Below are 19,039 nucleotides of genomic sequence, written 5' to 3'. Positions count from 1 at the left end.
GAATTTCAACTGGACTCTTCTAATCTGTGTATGCTTCAGTGCTTTGCCCACTGGAGCACAGGGAGATGTGGAATGTTGTTAGTCATAGTGAAGCTCTCTGAGAAGCTTAGAGGAGTCTGATTTTTGCTGGCTCTTCTGATTGGACTGACAAATTTTGACTTCTGGTGAGCGCTATTGGATTAGGTGTCGGGTTGATGAAATTTCAACTCTTATAAGAAGTGCAATAGACAGCAGCTGTTCACTTGTCTCATTTAGTTGTTCCCTACGTTCTCTCAAACCTGCAATTCAAATCATAACTACATATATTCTGTCATTACTGAGGAGTAAATGTTCTTTGCATATACATGTAATATCCAAGTTATTACATGTATATAACAGGCTATACATAATAGCCACTTGATATGAATGTATAGTTTGTAGCTGAGGAAACATGCTGAAGTCTGATTGTCTTGTTTTGGCCTCCTAGTTTTGCTTAATTTAGTTTGTGAATGTGAATTGCTCTAAATCAGTATTCCCCAAATCAGTATATGTATATATGTATATACAGTATTTCATTCCCATTACAAAGCTCTTTAATTGCTATTCTATTTGGAATTTGGATTTTGATAAAATGCAATTTTAATGTTGAATTTTCCAAAAACAACAACAACAACAACAACAAAAAAAAAAACCTCATGCATGCATGCATGGACAAAATCTACTGTCGATACCTCTTTTGAATGTATGCTTTCTATGTGTACTTAAAATATGTGTACTTAATCTGTCTTTTGAGTATGGAACTCTCAAAAAAAGTAGTGTTCCAGTTCAATGAATAGTTAGACATTTTGTAAATACACTTATTTGTTTGTTGTTTTTATTTTTTATTTTTTATGACAACAGTGACACCACTCTCTGGTCTAAATGGTAAAGATAAGTTACAGCTAATCGCTGAAATGGCCGGTAGCCTACCTCTGTCCAAAGGTAAAAAGTAGAGCAGCACATTTACAGCTCAGTAATCCATACGAAAACTGAAGTGCAAAAATGGCAGTTTGTGGTTTTATTCTTGGCCGGGAGCAGTGATTGCCTAAAGCCAGGCTAGTTGATTTCCCTTGATTCCGGTCTTTATGCTAACCAAGGATGCGAGGCCACTGGCTGTAACTTAATGTTTACAGACATAAGAGTGGTATTGATCTTCTAATCCAACTCCATGAAAGAAAACAAATAAGCATATTTCTCAAAATGTTGTACTATTGCTTTAACAAAGAACATCAGCTGTCATCTGCTTTAATTTATGCCAGTTATGATTGATTCCAATGGTGACGTTGTTTTCATGTCTGAAAAAAAAGCATGGATGTCTGTAGAGAGTTCTCCATCCACTCCTCCATCACTGTTGATTGTTACACCAAAATATGGTTAAATACACAGCTTCGGTGTCGTACATCCATTTCTACACCCTTCTTGAATTTCGTGACATTCCCATGGATGTGTGTTTAGCCATTTTTTGGTGAAATGGCTGTTTGGAACGTAACTCAACATACAAATGGACAGAGAAGTGAATGCTAAAAGTGGATTGTTGTGCAGGAATGGCTTGAGTGTTTGTGTGGATAATTCTCAGTTCTCTTTTGATTTCAGTGTTGAAAACTTTTCACCTTTGGAATTCCTCATGGCCCACATTAATTCAAGCTAAAAAACAGCTGGTGTCTTTGTGAAAAAGCAAACCTAAATTTTCAGCCACTTTTCAAGTGATGAGTGTCTCATACTCAAATACGTACACGTAACCTTTGCATGTAGTATCACTTTCACTAATTACACAGATCTCAGTGGATTTTGAGTACAGATATAATGTACGTTTAAAAGCCAAGCAGCTGTTTTGAAGTATGCACGTTTGTGAGACTTTGCCTTTTAAAACCCTCATAATGGTATGTGAATTTCTACTGTTATGTATTGCAAAGTAACACAAATGTGTGTTGTTTGAAATCAGACATGTATTGAAATGTATTGCATATTCTTATTAAGAATGACTGGCTCAAACCATTTAGCCCAACCACGTGCTCATGAGGCCCACTGTTGTCCCTGTGCCAGCACAGTCACTGGCACCTATCTCTGGAGTACACCTCTTTTATTGTAATGTGCTACAAATTGAGCCCTGCTTTGCCTTTTACAATGACATAATGCTCCCCTAAATATAGACCTTGCCAAGTTGGTTACTATGCCTCAGCTGTTTTGTGTAATTGATTTCATACATCTTGGCAAAATGTAACAGATGATGTAAAAAAGAAAACACATTTGTACTGATAATGCAATAATTAAAAAGAAAAATAATATCCCTCATTATGTAATATTTGTCAGTTAATTGGATAAAATATTAATCAAAATGCAGCACTGTATTAGAGTACCAGCAAGAGGAAAAGGGGGAATCAGGTTTCCCTACATCTTGACTCATTTAGAGCAGCTTTTTATATTTCATTACATTCCGATATGGTGATGCATTATCCAGCAGTTACCACATTTTAAGTAGTGACAAGGTGTCCTACAAACAACCTTTTGGTTAAACTGCCTGTGGACCACTGTGCCGTGTTTGCTAAATGTTAATTTATGTACCTCATGTTGTGTGTGTTCGCATGTCTCAAAGATACTATTAATAGTACATGTGGTTCTGCTTGGTGGGGGAGAGAGAGATGTAAGGGGGGGAGGGGAGAGATATCCCCTTAGCTATTGAGTATACAGAATAGCAGGAAGAAGGTGCCATGAATGCTAATAGAAGTCACTTGCCAGTCTCAGTAGCCCTTCTTTCCCCCCTCTCCTCCTTTTTGCCTAGCTAGTGGCCTTGCAGCAGCAGCAGCCAGTAGTAGGATTATGATGCTTCTCCTCTCTGCTCCTCCCCTCGGGGGCTCCATCGTTGCCATGGTTGGCCCGCCCTGGAGGAGGAGGAGGAGGAGGAGGAGGAGGAGGAGGAGGAGGGGCAGGGCGGAGGAGGCTTCCTGCTCACTACTCAAGGCAGAGCAAAGGGCACCTCGCTCTCAGATGACACCTCCTGCTTCCCTCAACGTCCTTGAGAAATGGATCCTGGTATTGTTTAGTAACCAGTGTGCTTAGCAGTTTAGAAGCTGAAGTAATTCAAGTAGTCATTCAGCAGTAATGTAAAAATGTCAAATGACTGTTCAGTTTTATATTAGTCTTTAGCCCAGATCTCCAAGCACATGGCACATTTTACCTCTCCACTATATTCTGATGACATTTACATGCAAGCTTAGGGTAAGGCATATTTAAGAACCCATCCAGTTTCCTCTTATTACGATGGAACATAAAAATGAGTGCCGTTATCAGCTACTGTGTATCTTCTACCTGTCAAATATCCTCCAGGAGTCTGCATGACTTTACAGCACATTAAGAGGGTTCAGAAAGTCATTTATGAATGCAGTGCTGTGACCAAGAGATAGGTGTGAAATAGGTATAACCAATCAATTTAATATTTGATGCATCTTTTAATATCATAGAAGTTATCAGAGATGTTATGCAAACAGCTCCTCTTATACACTTGTCATGTGTCATTAATATGTATTACTGTAGGTCATGAGACAAATTTAGCATTCACATGCTCAACTTCAACCAAAAATAATATTCAGTTATTACATTTTTACTCAAAAGATTAATGGTTGACACAAGACATTCCAGCTGTTTCATATACTTATGATGTATTATGTTTATTTGTTGTGTGCACTCTTGTCTTTACTTCATAGACACCCTCCTACACAGATCGTATAAAAACAGCATACAGCCTACAACTACTACAGCATGGGAGGAAGCATTAAACCAGCATTGAGCCCCAGTTCTGTGATAAGGTTTGACTGTCTCTGTCTTCCAGAACCAAAGATCAGTGCCTCTGATCAGACCATCCTGTCAGCGGACTCCTCTAGCAAACCAGTTACCCTGCAGTGTAACCTCACCACTGCCCACACTCCTTACCGGGAAAGCTTCTGGATGAAGAATGGAAAGGAGATCAGCAATACAAGGACAGAGCAGAGGAACACAGTATACAGGTGACAAACAGCTTTGCCTCTGTGTAGTAAGTGAGATAATGCAGACAGTAAGTGCTACCAGCAATGGAAAGTGAATGAGAATTTATCTGAAAGTTTTTTTACTGTTAAATGAAAATGGCTATGCAAGCAATAAAACAAAACAAAACAATGCTGAGATAATCTTGCATAGTCATGTCTCGGTCTCAAACAGTGGAAGTCAGGAGAGATACTTGTCAGGAAATGCTGGAGAAGAAGAGCTTGCTGAGACGAAGACAGTGCACTGATTGGCTCTAAGTTTAAAATGGGAGTAACTCAGGTTTGCTTTTCTGCTTGGCTAACTAACTGTTGGTGCTTGCTTGTAAATGGGTCAGACCACAGAGTTGCAGACATTTTCTATTCTGTAATGAGCAGTTAGTGTGTATGGTTTGTGCATTTCCTACAGACATGGAGACAACAACTCACCAAAGCTTGATTGTTTGCCCAAGAAGTTACTGAGGCAATTAATACACATATTTATTTACCAGAAAAAATGCTTTGCTATTGAGTTGTGTTCTTTATCATGAAAAAGTGTCTTGATTGCAGGTACTTATAGCACCTTGATCTTGTGGCTGACAGTGTGCTGTTGATGGCTAAACAAAATGACATGGTGCAACATTGGACTTCCATTTTACAGCACATTTCACTGCATTATGCTGCTAGGTTTACTAGCAAGCTGCTACAAAATGTCAGTACATTGTAATTCAGAATTTGAAGTGTATGGTTCATTGTTTATTTTTGCCTTAATCTGCAATATATTAAAATAGTCAAGAATCGTCAAAAGCCAGAGACTGTGAATAACCCTGCCAAATATGATACCCTCAGACTCTCTCAACATTATGTAGCATATTACTGCCTTAAATCAAATGTTTAACTATACCTATGCATCTAACTAGAAAAACTCTATTATAGCCTAAGGAACCAACTAGTTGTTAGTTCCTGCTGTCACACAATGTAACCATTGGAGCACAAAGCTTCTGTCGCCCCCGTAGACTTACCACAGACTCTCCCTAGCCACAAGATAAGACCAATTGGTCACTTCCTTGTCACATTACATCAGTGATACTCTGAAGATTACAGCTAAAATACCCGTGGTGCCCTTTCCTGCAGAATACAGAGCTGCTGTTCCGTAATATAACAGCATAATGCCAACATGTTGTCTCCGATGGCCTTGGAGGCCCCTCAAGCTTTCACTACTGTAGTCCAAACTAATTACTAGAGTTTAACTGGAATTAGTTGACTTTATTTACTTGATTACTTGTAATAAAGTGACTGGTAAATTCAAATGATGAAATAAGTTGGTGTGCTCTATGTTGTTGCAGAATCACTAAACCAAGGGCAGATGATTCTGGGGAATACATGTGTGTTTACACATTTGACATGGCACCAAATGCAAACGCAACAATTGAAGTAAAAGGTAAGATTCCTCTGTGACAACTAAACCTCTGTAACATGAATATCAAAAATATTGCTTAAAAAAAAAAAAAAGTCCTCTATCGTGTACTCCAATTCTGAAATAGCTCACCACATGATGACGTGATGATTTTTTCTGTGGGTTTCTGCTGAGAGATGGAGAGATAAAGGTGTCCTAGAAAAGTTAACCACCTAAAGCTGTGTAAAGAGAGATTGTGTTGACAAAGATGTTTGAATTCATGCAGTGCAGTCTCGGTGACAGGGAGCATTCCTGAGGCTGTTGTCACTCTTGGCTTTCACTGAGAGGACAGTCTAGCAAAGTGGACAGGCACAGCACATGCTCACCAAAACATGCAAACACTAGGCCCACGAGGAGGCATCCTTCAGAGTAGATATTCTCTTTTAAGAGCGGAATGGTTTAACATCTGTTAATTACTTTTCTTTGTTGGTTTCAATATCAGAGAGCTAATGCAACAGACAAAGTTAACTACAGTCTATGTAATAGCTGGAAAAGCTAATCAAAGCTAAACTACTGTGTTGGTTTCATTCAAGCTGACAGCGAAGCCATCAACTTGAATTAGGAATCCTCTCTGAGAAAGGGCAAGTGAAACCCTGTTCAAGGGAATCTTGGTTGTGTGTAGTGCTTAAGCCAATTTGCCGTGGCAAGGCTATGGTGCATACTGAGCATGCCCTGCCTCTTATTCTGTGGCTGTCTTCAAGCGCTGCCTGATTGCGTAACATGGGTGATGACCGTGTGTGTCCTGCTTTCACTGGGTTGTGAGATGACGGGACTCATCGCCATTCAAACTGAAGTGTCCGAGCCTTCACTAGACTGCAGGCCTGTGATTGTTGAGGCTTGCTATCTGTCCCCTGGAGAAAAGAGTCAGTGCTTTAACTAAACTGATGATGCATGATTTTGTCCTTTAAATAGGCCTACAGACCATGTCTAAAAATAATTAAAAAAATAATGTTTTGACATTGAGAGTAGGAACCAGTGCTGAGTCTAAACAAAACATTTTTCTTCAGTTTTTAAATGTTCTTGTGATTTTATAGAGGTGTTTGAGATCTTTTGTGACCCAGGTAGCAAGCCCACTGTTATGCTAGCCAGCTTTGCATCGTGCTTCTGGCAGCAGTTCACTGAGATCCCTCGCCTACAGTGTCCTTGGCACACTCATCCTTGCAGGACTCAGCTCAGAGGCAACAGATGGAGGGTTCTGTGATGTTGTAGGATTAAGGCTCTGAATCCTGTCCCAGCCATCTCGGTGGCGGGAGTGGAGTTTATTGTCTGTGATACTAAGCTTACCACAGATACATATTTGGTCCCTCATATTTCTCCAGTTTTACTAAATTTTTCGCACACTTCTCTATGGAAATGATTTAACATGCGTACTAATAATTTCACAGTATCCTAAAGAAATACATTTGACTCTTTGAGATTATACAATTTTACACTTAAATTGTCAAAAATCACAACGTCTAGCTACTTAAAGCTACATGTAGCTACATAAAATATGGAAAGCAGCTGATGAAGGATTTGATTTAATGGCTCTTTAACATGTTAATGTCATCTTCCTCTTTCTGACAGCCATGACCTTGCTTCTCTTCACACATCCCTCTCACATTCATACGTCACTTTACCACTGTCTGGCACATGCAGATTAATAATCGCAGTAATCACAGTCAGGAGTGTAAAATAGAGGTTTCTGCCCGTGTTTGCGCCTCTCTGAGCGCTGTCTCTCTGCTGTCAGTCATTGACATAATACAGTCAGGATAAGGCACAAATGAGCTTGGCCACTCCCCTGCTCAGGGAGCACGTGTGCACCATAATTAGAGTGGGGTGATGTCACCAAAGAGCTCAGACCCCTCCTGCTCTATTATCCATGCACTACTGAAAAATGCTCACTCCAGGCCTCTCCCTTATCCTGCTTAATTGCATGGAAGGAATTATTGTAATTTTGAGGATTAGCGGAAAAGCAGGAACTGTTATCTTCCTGATGGTGTGCATAGTTAAATAGAGAATCTGTGTCTCACCTTTGGGAAAGACTCTGTTCTTATTGCTAGATCGGTTTGACTTGGCATCTGTTGCAGTGCTTTATAACATATGCCTGAATTTATTAAATTCATAACCTTTGTGTTGCATTTTTATTATCAGTTATTTCATTAATAAGAGCCAGTCTACACTGTTTTCCTTTGGCTCAAAATCTCTTCTGTGGAATTCATTGTGGAATTATTTTGAATGGGAACATCTGGAGGCTCTCATATCATACTGATCCCTCTCTTCCATGACCTCATTATGAATCGTATTGAAATGCTTTTGTCTATCCCAGAGTGGTATTCCTCTCATAACAAGGTTACTTTGCAATCATTCAACAACTACAGCCCCCATAACGCCTATGCCAAAGACTAATGGGAGCTGTATCCTTTAAGAGCTAACTAAATAATTTATGCTACATGTTAAAATGTTTGACACCCACTATGAGATGAATACCCTTATATTATGTTTTAGCCTTTTTAGACAGAATGATAAAAAATAACCCTATGAGTAGTTTGTGGAGTCAAGTGGAAAAGGATAGAGGATAGCCTGGAAATGTAGGAAACATGGCACACACACACACACACACACACACACACACACACACACACACACACACACACACACACACACACACACACACACACACACACACACACACACACACACACACAAATTCTGTAACATCTGTGTGAGATACTGAATGATAAAATAATGTGACTTAAGTTAATGGTGCAATGCGATTTATATGATTAAAACATATCTTAAAAGAGCTCACTAAGCTTCTTCTTGTCTGCAACAGTTATGATAATTTCAAAAGAGACTGAGCAGCTTCAGTGAATCCACCCTGCTATAGAGACTCCTCTCTCTTATATAGACATCTGAATAACTCAAATTATTACCGTAGACAGAACAGCCAATCATGCTTCCCTTATTCATGCCATCTGGTATGAGTTAAAACGTTCCTTTGAATGTTTTACTTCTGCCAACTCAGCTAATTATCATTTTTATTTATTTATTTATCTTACCTTCTCAGCAAAACCTGATATCACTGGCCACAAGAGAAGTGAAAATAAGAACGAGGGGGAAAATGCAATGATGTACTGTAAGTCTGTTGGTTACCCACATCCCACCTGGACATGGCGTAAAGTGGACGGAACATCCTACACGGTACATGTACAGTATGTTTTATATGTGTGTGTGTGTGTGTGTGTGTGTGTAGATAGACACAATAGAGGGCATGCTATATATCTACTCCAAATCAAGCATTTTTAGCATGTTTTTAATGTAAATAACTCTGAGAAATGGTCTTTGTTTTCCAGGACATTGACAACTCTACCGGACGCTTCTTCATCACTAACAGAGACAACTACACAGAGCTGAACATATTAAACCTGGATATAACTACAGATCCTGGAATATATGAATGCAATGCCACTAACGTGATTGGAAACACTGCTGAGACCACTATACTACGGGTGCGCAGCCATCTTGCACCCCTTTGGCCTTTCCTGGGTGTACTTGCAGAGATTATAATCCTAGTAGTCATCATCGTTGTGTACGAGAAACGCAAGAGGCCAGACGACATTATTGATGGTAAGACAACTTTTACTCCATTACTAGCAGCAAACACTAAATAAAAAACTATGAAAGTAGATATGACATTATTTATGTTCAAATTACAACATAACAATCAAAACCTTGAGACACTCAAGTGTTTTAGCCATAGTAGCAATATTGCAATATGCAATATTTTACGAATACATTAATGTACATACTGCCCTGACACTTGCTGTAAGAGGTAAAGTCGTAATGATGATAAATCAGTATGTGTTTGCTTTGAAGTGTCAGATAAGAAAATTAAGCAAGTACAGAAATAACCAAAAAGGCCAATGACTGTAAGGTCAAATGTCATCTACAGACAAAGGTGTCAGATCTTAAGCCACAGGCATGTTTACAGATGCAAGCAAGATTTTCATCCATCAGGTTGCATTAGAGGTCTGTAGTGGCTAACTGACTATCACAGGACTTGTCTCCTCGCCTCTTGACTGGTGTGATGAAAGAGAGAGGAAGGAAATTGGTGCATATATGCCACATATTAGATGTATGGAAATATGTGACATTTATAGATCCACATTAGGTAAACAACAGCAGGGGGCCCACAGCTAACCTTTCCAACTGTTGGCTATTTCTGTGCTGTACTCATAGCAATGGAAACAGTATGTTTCCATGTTGATAGAATAACTGAGTTCATAAACATGGGGTTATCAGCCTGTAGCTAGAAATCACACCAGTCCCAATATATATAACTTAATTGGTTACTATTCTTCTCCCCTCCCCCCTTCTTTCCAAATGGCAACATAATCTAAATGGGTGGTAAGTGAGAGATCCTGCATGGTTTTAAGAGATTTTTTTTCTTTCTGTCAGTTTGTATGTTTTTACGAGCCTACAGTCCATCCAAAAACATTACGACCTTTGCCTCGATATTGCTGAGATTTTAACACAATTGTTTATTTTTTATTTACTGTCAGTTATGATAAATTTAATGTCTCCATTCATTTCCATTTCCATTAGGTCAAACCCATAAAGTGTTGCATTTCCACAGGTGATAGCCAGATGTTTGGATGTATGTTGGATTAAATTTCGTACATTTTCCGAGGAGCCACAATCTTTAGTCACATTCGAAGCCAAATCAGCCCAATTTTTAACCATACATTATCAACTACAACTATTACGACAACTTTAGATAAGTTGTTTTTTTGAGTTTTAATTCATGAAATAAATAAGCATGTGTTTCTCGACTAATTTGAAATAATAATTTAAAAAAAAGGCCTATACAAGTATGTTAGCAGTCCTAATGTCACCAACAAAGCCAATGTTGTAAGTGAAAGAAGTGAAGAAAAAAACCCAACAATTTAAAGCCCGAACCATGATATAGAATTTAAAACAAAATTTTAGCACCTTAAAATTGATTAAGTATAAAGTAAGGTCTATAGATAAATCAGAAAATAAGTAGAATGTGGTATCTGTGATATCTATGCATAGTTATCAACCCCAGACTACATTTCTAAACTCAGTCTGCAGCTAGAAACAGTCAATGGAACTTTTTTACTTTGCTCAAACAGTAATGGTACTGTGTTCTTTTCATGACAACTTTAGCATGGCCATGGCACTGTGATGAAAGACGTTACTGTGCTGCCTGCATTGGCCAGAACATTCTTTTGAGCATTGCTTGATGTACTCATTGCTCATTGTGATGACATCCTAAGACATTTTCAAGCACTCCATGTTAGCGCCTCAAACAAACTGCGCTTACTGGACACTGACTAACTCAAATAAACACGCTGTAGATGGGCGGGTAGACCCATCTAACCGAGCAACATTAATGCTTTAAACCACCCATGACGCTTTTTTCCACTAACAAGCCAAATCTGTAACACACTGGTAGTTGCTCGATTTAGCAAGAACAACTACTGTTATGAATAATTAAATGTCTGTCTTACTGGTTGACCCTCATTTTTTAATCCACTATACAGAATAAAAAACAATGTACTCTATTCAGAACAATACAATTGTAGTAAGTAAGAGCAACAAAAACCTTCCAGGTCTCCTACTCTGGTAGCCAATTGAGGTTACACTGAAGCATCTGCAGCCTTGGACCGACCATTATGCCTAAATATCAAAACCACATCTAATGTGGACAAAGAAATGCAAAAACAAACACAAGAATGAGAAAACAGAATAAATATTAAAGAGAAATTACTACAGAAGGATTCATTTCTCAAATTGTGTATCCATTTAATCATTCCTTTGTTCATCTTGTCAAACATGAAAGAAATGTATACATTTATTTTAAACTTTAATTTAACTTTAGTTTTGTCAAATCTAGTACCCTCTATGCAAGTTCATTTTTTTCCATTTGATGAAAGAAGTGACCTGTGCTTCAGGAGGAAGACAAAAATCACATGGTAAGAATGTGACGAGATGATGAAATGTCCAGAAGGCCCAAAGGCGCCAAAGGTTCTGACTGACTTCTACTCATGTGGCTCTGCCTTCTTTTCATTTTGGAATGAAACATGAACACAAGCAAAAATACAGAACCACAACATTCGCCCCCTTAATATGAATCATGCCAGCTGGGCAACAGTTGTATGCCACAATCTAATACAGACTACACAAATAAAGCTTCATTGTCAATCCTGCTTTTCATTTACATAGCCCAAACAAAATAAGATTTACTCAGTCAAATGTATAAGGAATATTAAGTAGATAAATCTGTTTTAGACTTAAATCTCTGAAAGATCTTCTTCAGATCTCATGTTTCTTCTCTCTGCCATTTTCTTCCTATTTACTCATCATATAGGCTACACTTTAGCTGTTCTTCAGCAAGGGTTAAGGTGACACGCTGAATTTGAATCATTCATTTAATGGGGTCCAAAATAGTGTTTACTGATATTTCACTTATTAACCATTTAATGGGTGTAATCTTTAACGAAGTACTGTAGATATCAGTTTATAATAGCAACCAGAACTAATTTCTTAAAGGTTATTAATTACTTACCAATATTTTATATAGAATTAATTTCTTTACCAGACAAATGAGACACTATGGTGGTTAACCACAGCTATAATAATCTGTCATCTATATCTAGCGCTAATGTATAATGGCATATGTAAATTCTAACTCACTTAGTTAAGCATATATTTGAGATATACTGTATAAGATAATATATAACAATATTTGTTTGTGATCGGTTAAAATAGTTAATTACTTGATAATTTAAAAAAAAAAACAAACAAAAAAAATGCTGTAGTGCACTGCTTGCTCAAAATACATACACGCACACACATACACAAAACACGCAGCTCAAGTAAGCTTTGTGCATGGCCTCTAGTTTGGTTTCATCTACCGGAAAAATGAAGAGATTAAGGTGGATTATATTTGCCATGTTTATGCCATTCAAATCAGGAATGAGGACTCCCTGCTCACGATGCACTGCCTCTCTAAAATCTCCTTTTAGCATCCCGTATTCCCGGAGGTTTTGGCCCCTGTCTGCGTGCATTATGAATTCTAGTCTCCTGATGGCTTAGCTGTGTTTGAACACTTTTATACTCCGCAGCCAAGGGCTCTGAGGCAGAGGCTGACATTTCTATCCTGTGTTTCAAAACCAGTTGCTAAAATTACAGATTTTGCTGTGTGATGATTTGCTTAATAACAGCTCCATTTAAGCTAAAAAACGTGCATCCACTTTTGAAGTCACACAAAAAACGAACTACAAAAGATACAATATTGATCACTACAGTAATTATTATTCAACTATCAATTTCACACAGTAACAATTTGTTATTTGTTATGTATATTAAACACTGCTTTTGTGGTTTTCACATATGACATGTGAAAAGGATGGGATATGCCAACAGATGTTCCTCCTCCAAAAGATCACAGAACCATGTTTTTTGTCTAACATTATAACTGCCATAATCTGCTCCATATTAATGCCATGGAATGCTGCTAATGCTGCTTATCTCAGACTTATAACTGCATGGAAAATATCTCACTGTGACTGGTTACTTACCTGTTGACACATTGTCATCTGTATGCCAAACACCAACCACCTTGTCAACCCAGAGGCTGTGGGTTTTCGAACTAACTTGTCACTCAGTGCCACAGTATTCACTATTATTCACCAGTTCCTCTTCCTGCAGTGTTTCTTACTGTGACAGTGTACTATATGTCATTTTTTGCATTGCTGTATGTGAGAAAAGGATATCTATGTATATGTTTGCAGTACTGAGAAAATTATTACTTAAAAATGTTAAATGTGTCAAAAATCTGAATGAAATTTGCACTGCATAGAGATATTTACAACCGTGCACTGCAGGGAATAGATACACCTCTAGATGCTGAGAGAAATCTTTGAATAGATCCATGTTTTTATGCCAAGTCAGTTATAATATCACAACCATGTACTTGGCATTTTCAAAATCACTATGACATTTCTTAGTGTAATTAAAAGATGGCTTTAAGTGAGCCATCTGTAACTCTCCTACACATATGCTCAGTCTGAAATGAACTGGAACCCCTTGAGATTCAGATGGCATGTGAGGTTAAATTAAGAATGCTTGGCGTTAAAGCTGTGGTTGTTTACAAGATCATAAGAGTTTTTTCCACACTGAAGCCCTTCTACTACAAATATGTCACTGCTGACCATTTAAAGCACACACTTATATATCTTCTTTCTGAATGAGTTTTTGCCACCTGCCAAGCAGCCTGTAGTGTCCAGAAACCTTCTTTAATGTAAAACGCTACTAAAGTTACACTCCTGTTTGTGCTTAGTATTTTCCTTCTGAGTCTGTTTACAAGACACAGAGCTCTTGCATACAAAGCTGTTCGGCAGCTGACTCCCATGTCTCTGATGTCAGAGCCTCCCACCAGCGCATGACTCTGCTACACCAGTAATACAATATTTCAAAGAAATCTGTGCTTTCAGCTGCTTTATCACACAGTATTAATGTTTACTGTTTGAAGGATTTGGTAACTGATCTCTACAAATTTCAAGTTTCTGAAAATAGATTTCCATACCATAGTGAAGTCATGGTAAACTAATAGCTGCCTGGGAAAAAAGGGATACCTGTGAAAACTGAAAATGTACTGAAACATACAACACGTTTTTTCCTTTTATCTTTATCTCATATTTGACTTTGTTCTCTTTTTGTCCAATTCTTATCCTCATGTCATAGATGATGAACCAGTTGGACCAATGTAAGTAAATAAGTATTCTTCTTGCTATACATATAACTCATATTGGTACTGTAATTTGAATTGCTATTACCTTCAGGTTACTAAATCACAACTGCTTCTTTTCTAGGAAAACAAATTCAACGAACAACCACAAGGACAAAAACATTCGCCAGAGGAATACAAAATAAGCAATTTACTCAAGTAAGACACTGTTGTAGAGGATGGGGCTGGATATAGAAGTCAGTGTGAGGATTAGCCATAGTTACACCTTCTCTTGATTTTCTCTTCACAGGTGAGATGGCTAAACTGCATTTTTTGACAACATGAAGGTGTCAGCGGTGGATAGAGATCCGGGCAGTTTTCAAAAAAGCATATCTTGTCTCATTTTATGAGAAACAATATCAGCATAACACTGGCAACAAAAAGAACATAATGGCTGTCTTAAGCATGCCTTATTCAGTCTTACATGGAGTTTGCAGGATGACGAATAATGACGAAAACCACCACAAAGGTGTACACATTTTTAATGTGCTGTTGATGTCTCCTTTATTAATTTTATCATGTCCTCAAATGAGGTGATCCCTTTTGTATTACATATCATGTACAATGCATGCAAGATAATTACGCAATAGGATACTCAGAATAGACATTTTCTGTTGTTATCCCTCGTGTGGCTTTTTTGCATCGAAAATGACCTATGTTTTTTATGGAGTCATCCTTAACATACATATATATAAATATATATATATAAATATATATATATATATACACACATATATATATATATACACATATAGTTTGCTTTATTCTTAAAGATTTGTACAGCATATCATTGTCATTTAACTGTTTGAGTTTGTGACAAGAAGTCCTATTTTAACAGATCTTTTATTGTGAAGCAAGGGCTTCAATGACTGGCAGTATTTAACTTTAATTGAGAGTGATTACAGAAAATGACTACTGTGTGTTTAACTATCTAAACTAAAATGATAATGTGTATTATTTTTACTTTATTTCCAGAGTAACTTAGGTGTCTTGTATATGTTGAAGTATGAGTGTTCAAATGATAGGAAATCTGTAAAAAAATATTTTTTTTATATTTCCCAATTTCATGAATTGATTTTTATTTTTTATTTTTTTTCTCTTTAACTGTATAGCATGGCTATAATCCTATGCAATATGTATTCTTAAATAGATATATGGAGGGCAGTTTGTTTTACTCAGTGAAGCTTTAATATTGTGGGATCACTTGGAAGCTGGCATAGCAAAATTCACTGCTGTAGCTGCATGACTCCTCTTTCAATACAATGTATCCATGTGTGTTGCGGTGGGAATGGACCTGCATTAAGGTGGGAACAGAGGGACCAGAGTATATAGCCACGATCAAACATGAGTGAGACCAATACTTTTTTTCTGAATAAAACGTTAAAAAATGAATCTAGATTTTTGCAAATTCTTCCTCTGAACACCTAAATTCGATGCAACTGAAAACATCCTCTTTGGGCCATATACCATAACAACTAATATGTAACAACATTTCATCATTGGCAGCACAGCAAGAAACCACCACCAGGTACTGCCTACACAAACTGTATAAGAAAAAACCCATTGCACTGACTTGACCTATCTGCCTTCAGCTGTTGTTAAGTCTTCACTCTTGAAGCAATTTCCGCAGCTCCCCCTCCACCTTCTCCACAAATGCAGGAAAGCTGGGATCCAGCAAACAAACACGAAGGATTGGCTCCAAGTCACCCTGTGCCAAAGAATCGTGGTGATATACTTGAGGTAGAGTGACAGCAGTCTCTCCCAGGAAGTGCTGTGGATGGTCCAAAGAATATTTCAGTGATAAAATGGGAAACAGTTCAAAGTGAATTCACTGAGAACCCTTTACCTCAGTAAGAATCAATAAAAACATTGTCTCCTTAGTTAAACTTAACACAAATTTACAATCAATATATTGCACAGTGACTGATTAATTTTAGCAGCTGATAGCTGTGGATAACCTGCTGTTTGCTTCCTCTAACTTTTAAGAATGGATACCTGTGTAAGATGCTTGATGGACACTGATCCTTGGACAACCTCAGCCTCAACTCCAACAGCCTTTTCCTGCCAAGTTTGCAGACACAGGGTGACACACAAAAGAAGAAAAAAGATTTGAAAAACCCGGCATGACACCACAGGGTTAAGAGGCCAATCAATGACTTCATTACTAATTGAAAGATATCCACCCCTCAAAGCCCTTTCATCTTCACTGTGAACTCCTTCAGTGAGTCTGTTTGTTAAAGGTCAAATTCAACCCTGTGGCAGAGTCCATTCCTTTCTCAGTCCTTCGTGTTAAATGTTATGAAGCCCAGAGGAGCTGGATCTAAGTTTAACTCAGAATCCAGTTTCTAATTAACCATATCCTCTTGAGTGTTTTCAAGTTTGAAAGTAAATAAAAGGCAAGTACTGACATGAGACACCAACAATCTCATCCCTGTGTCATTTGTAGAGTGTACATTTCAGCTGGTTAAATGCTTTGATGACAATGTTTTTTCTTTTCCTTTTGTTGTCATTGTTGTTGGTTTTTAGCTTTTGGACAAAAATGTTTGTTTTCCTTATCAACAATTCGACTGTTACAGGCAATATTAAGAACTATTTTCTTCAGTGGCTTAAGGGGTATGCCACTTTGATGGTTGTATTTATGAATTAATTATATTATTGTTCTACATTCCTGTCTGTGTGTGTGTGTGTGTTTGGGGTGGGACATACTGTATTCTACACCATATATTGCATTGTAATTGGCAATTGAGACATGTGCAGTATATAGTCTATCTCACTCCACCTACTGCAGTTGTAGTGTCACCTCTAAGAATAAAACAGTATTGCAAATAGCACCATCTAGTGAGGATGATATGGCCACTGTTGATGAAGCTGACCACAGCATTGTGACAATACTGTTGACTAAGCAGTGAATAATAAATGCATATCTTCAGCTACGGCAATTTACATTACACTGATATATTTTAAATTTTTAAAAATAGAATAAAATACACGGTTGCATAGAGATCAATGTCTAATCCCCTTCAAACAAGGACTATGGCAGGGAGAAAAAAGCAGCAGCTACAAACCAGACTCTTAATGTCACAGCCGTATTTTAGGGGATTTCTATAGGCAACACATTTTGTCAGTGTCGGTGCTGGTAACAAAAGACAATTTATTTAGTGAACTGTAAAGTTGGCAACCTGTATCACTGGTGCAGAGACTTCAGTAGGGGGGTGATTATGGGGTGGTGGGGTGTCATCCTGAGTGGCGACAGGCAAGTACTCCATCAGTTTTTCCACAGCACTTGAACACTCCTTTATAGCCTCTGCCCTGCTACTTCCATCAAACTGCATCCTTATCATGCGACTTTCTCCCTGCAGAAATCCACAAACACATTTGATCTCTATCTGTCAGTCTAATGAAAACATATTCTTCTGTCTGTATGATGTTTTAGTGAGATCAGCATCTCATTAAGATAAAAACGGTTTGGTACACATGAAGGCAACTTATGCCTGAACCTTAAATTTAACAGCAAATCATGCAGGTGATAATTTCACTATGGAGAGGCTGTTCAGAAGTACAGCATTGGAATAAACTGTATAAAAAAACTAATAATCCACATTTTGAGTATTAATAGTTTTCTTCTCCAATTTGTTATAGTAATAAATATGAGGATCTTGATCTTGCAAGGGAATCAAGGTATTAGGCCAGACCTTGAGAGGCCACTACCCACCATATGACTGCATGTGTGAATCCATCTCACAACCCACCTTCACAGTAACTTGAAGCATCAGGTTATCAGATTTCTGCTGTACTTTGAGAGAGTCTGAGCCACAGAGCAATGGGATTGTATCCTGAGAAAAAACAAGAGAATGAACATCTTTAACAGCCAGGACAGGGAATTTCTATCCACAGGCTACATTACCTGATGGATAACATAAAAGAACACTGAATTAAAAAAATATTCAAATTTTCTACTGCTCCATCAGCTCGATTTCCACTCATTTACTCAGAAACAACGATTGAATGAAATTCAAGGACAAAAGTAAGTATTCTAGATTTATCAGGAAGAAAAAAATAGTTACCTGAAACTGCCTGCAGGGGTCTCTATTTACTCAGTAACTTCTAAACCTCAGGTTTGAGGCTTACAAGCTCATTCACACACACATTTAAACAAGCAGATGTATGTCACAATAGCCTAATATTATGACCTATTTTGTTACATTTGATTTATATTTTTTTTTTTGACTTTATAATTATTAGTGTAGATATAACAATTTTTTCAAACATTTTTTGAGACTGAGCAATATTATGATATGTAATTCAAGGGGGAATCGTCTCAATTAAGTTGCAGTGAAAGAAAGATGTGATTTTCCGTGGGATATATAAATGCTGAAGCATGTTCTTTGGTATGAATTTGTATTAAAATTCAAACTTAGGTGACCACCTCTACTGTTTGCTAGAAAACAAAACATAAACTCATGACAAATCAAAGGAAAACCTGAGTAAATGACTGGAAAACATCTTCACTGCAAATACTTCCATGCAGTGCTCAGTGAATGGTTTATGAAAATGATATGAATCACATGCTATAGCCTTCTCAGTCACCAGATCTCAAACTAACTGAACACCTTTGGTGCATTCTGGACTGGCATGTTAGCCAGCTTTCTCCACAACCATCGTGACAGTACCAAATGAGGGAATATTCCTCGGAAGTATGGGTGTCAATCTCTCAAGAAGATTTCCTGAGAATCTATGCCAAGGTGCACTGAAGCTGTTCTAGTGGCTCGTGGTGGG

The 19,039-nt window shown here is 37.8% G+C and overlaps 2 protein-coding genes across 3 annotated transcripts in view; one reads left to right on the top strand and one right to left on the bottom strand.

Annotated features, from left to right (window-relative positions):
* The window catches only part of nptnb (neuroplastin b), a 28,173-nt gene extending 12,518 nt beyond the window's left edge, over positions 1–15,655 (top strand). For both annotated transcript variants that reach the window (XM_023411925.1, XM_023411927.2), the window contains 7 exons: positions 3,845–4,019; positions 5,357–5,451; positions 8,516–8,649; positions 8,802–9,075; positions 14,221–14,242; positions 14,349–14,422; positions 14,514–15,655. In XM_023411925.1, coding sequence (XP_023267693.1) covers positions 3,845–4,019; positions 5,357–5,451; positions 8,516–8,649; positions 8,802–9,075; positions 14,221–14,242; positions 14,349–14,409 — 761 coding nt within the window. In that variant the 3' untranslated portion in view covers positions 14,410–14,422; positions 14,514–15,655. The remainder of the gene's footprint in view (positions 1–3,844; positions 4,020–5,356; positions 5,452–8,515; positions 8,650–8,801; positions 9,076–14,220; positions 14,243–14,348; positions 14,423–14,513) is intronic.
* Positions 15,656–15,869: 214 nt separating this feature from the next.
* Positions 15,870–18,096, bottom strand: rec114 (REC114 meiotic recombination protein; the record flags this gene model as incomplete). Its single annotated transcript, XM_087175522.1, has 4 exons — positions 15,870–16,034; positions 16,259–16,337; positions 17,444–17,616; positions 18,013–18,096. Coding segments are annotated over 4 exons (501 nt in total), but the record flags the coding sequence as incomplete, so codon positions are not given.
* Positions 18,097–19,039: the final 943 nt, after the last annotated feature.

This window comes from Seriola lalandi, unplaced genomic scaffold (assembly GCF_002814215.2).
Source record: "Seriola lalandi dorsalis isolate HSWRI2012SDOR001 ecotype SW California unplaced genomic scaffold, Sedor1 jcf7180002054474, whole genome shotgun sequence".
NCBI lineage: Eukaryota > Metazoa > Chordata > Actinopteri > Carangiformes > Carangidae > Seriola > Seriola lalandi.
This window is presented reverse-complemented; position numbering and strand designations above follow the sequence as displayed.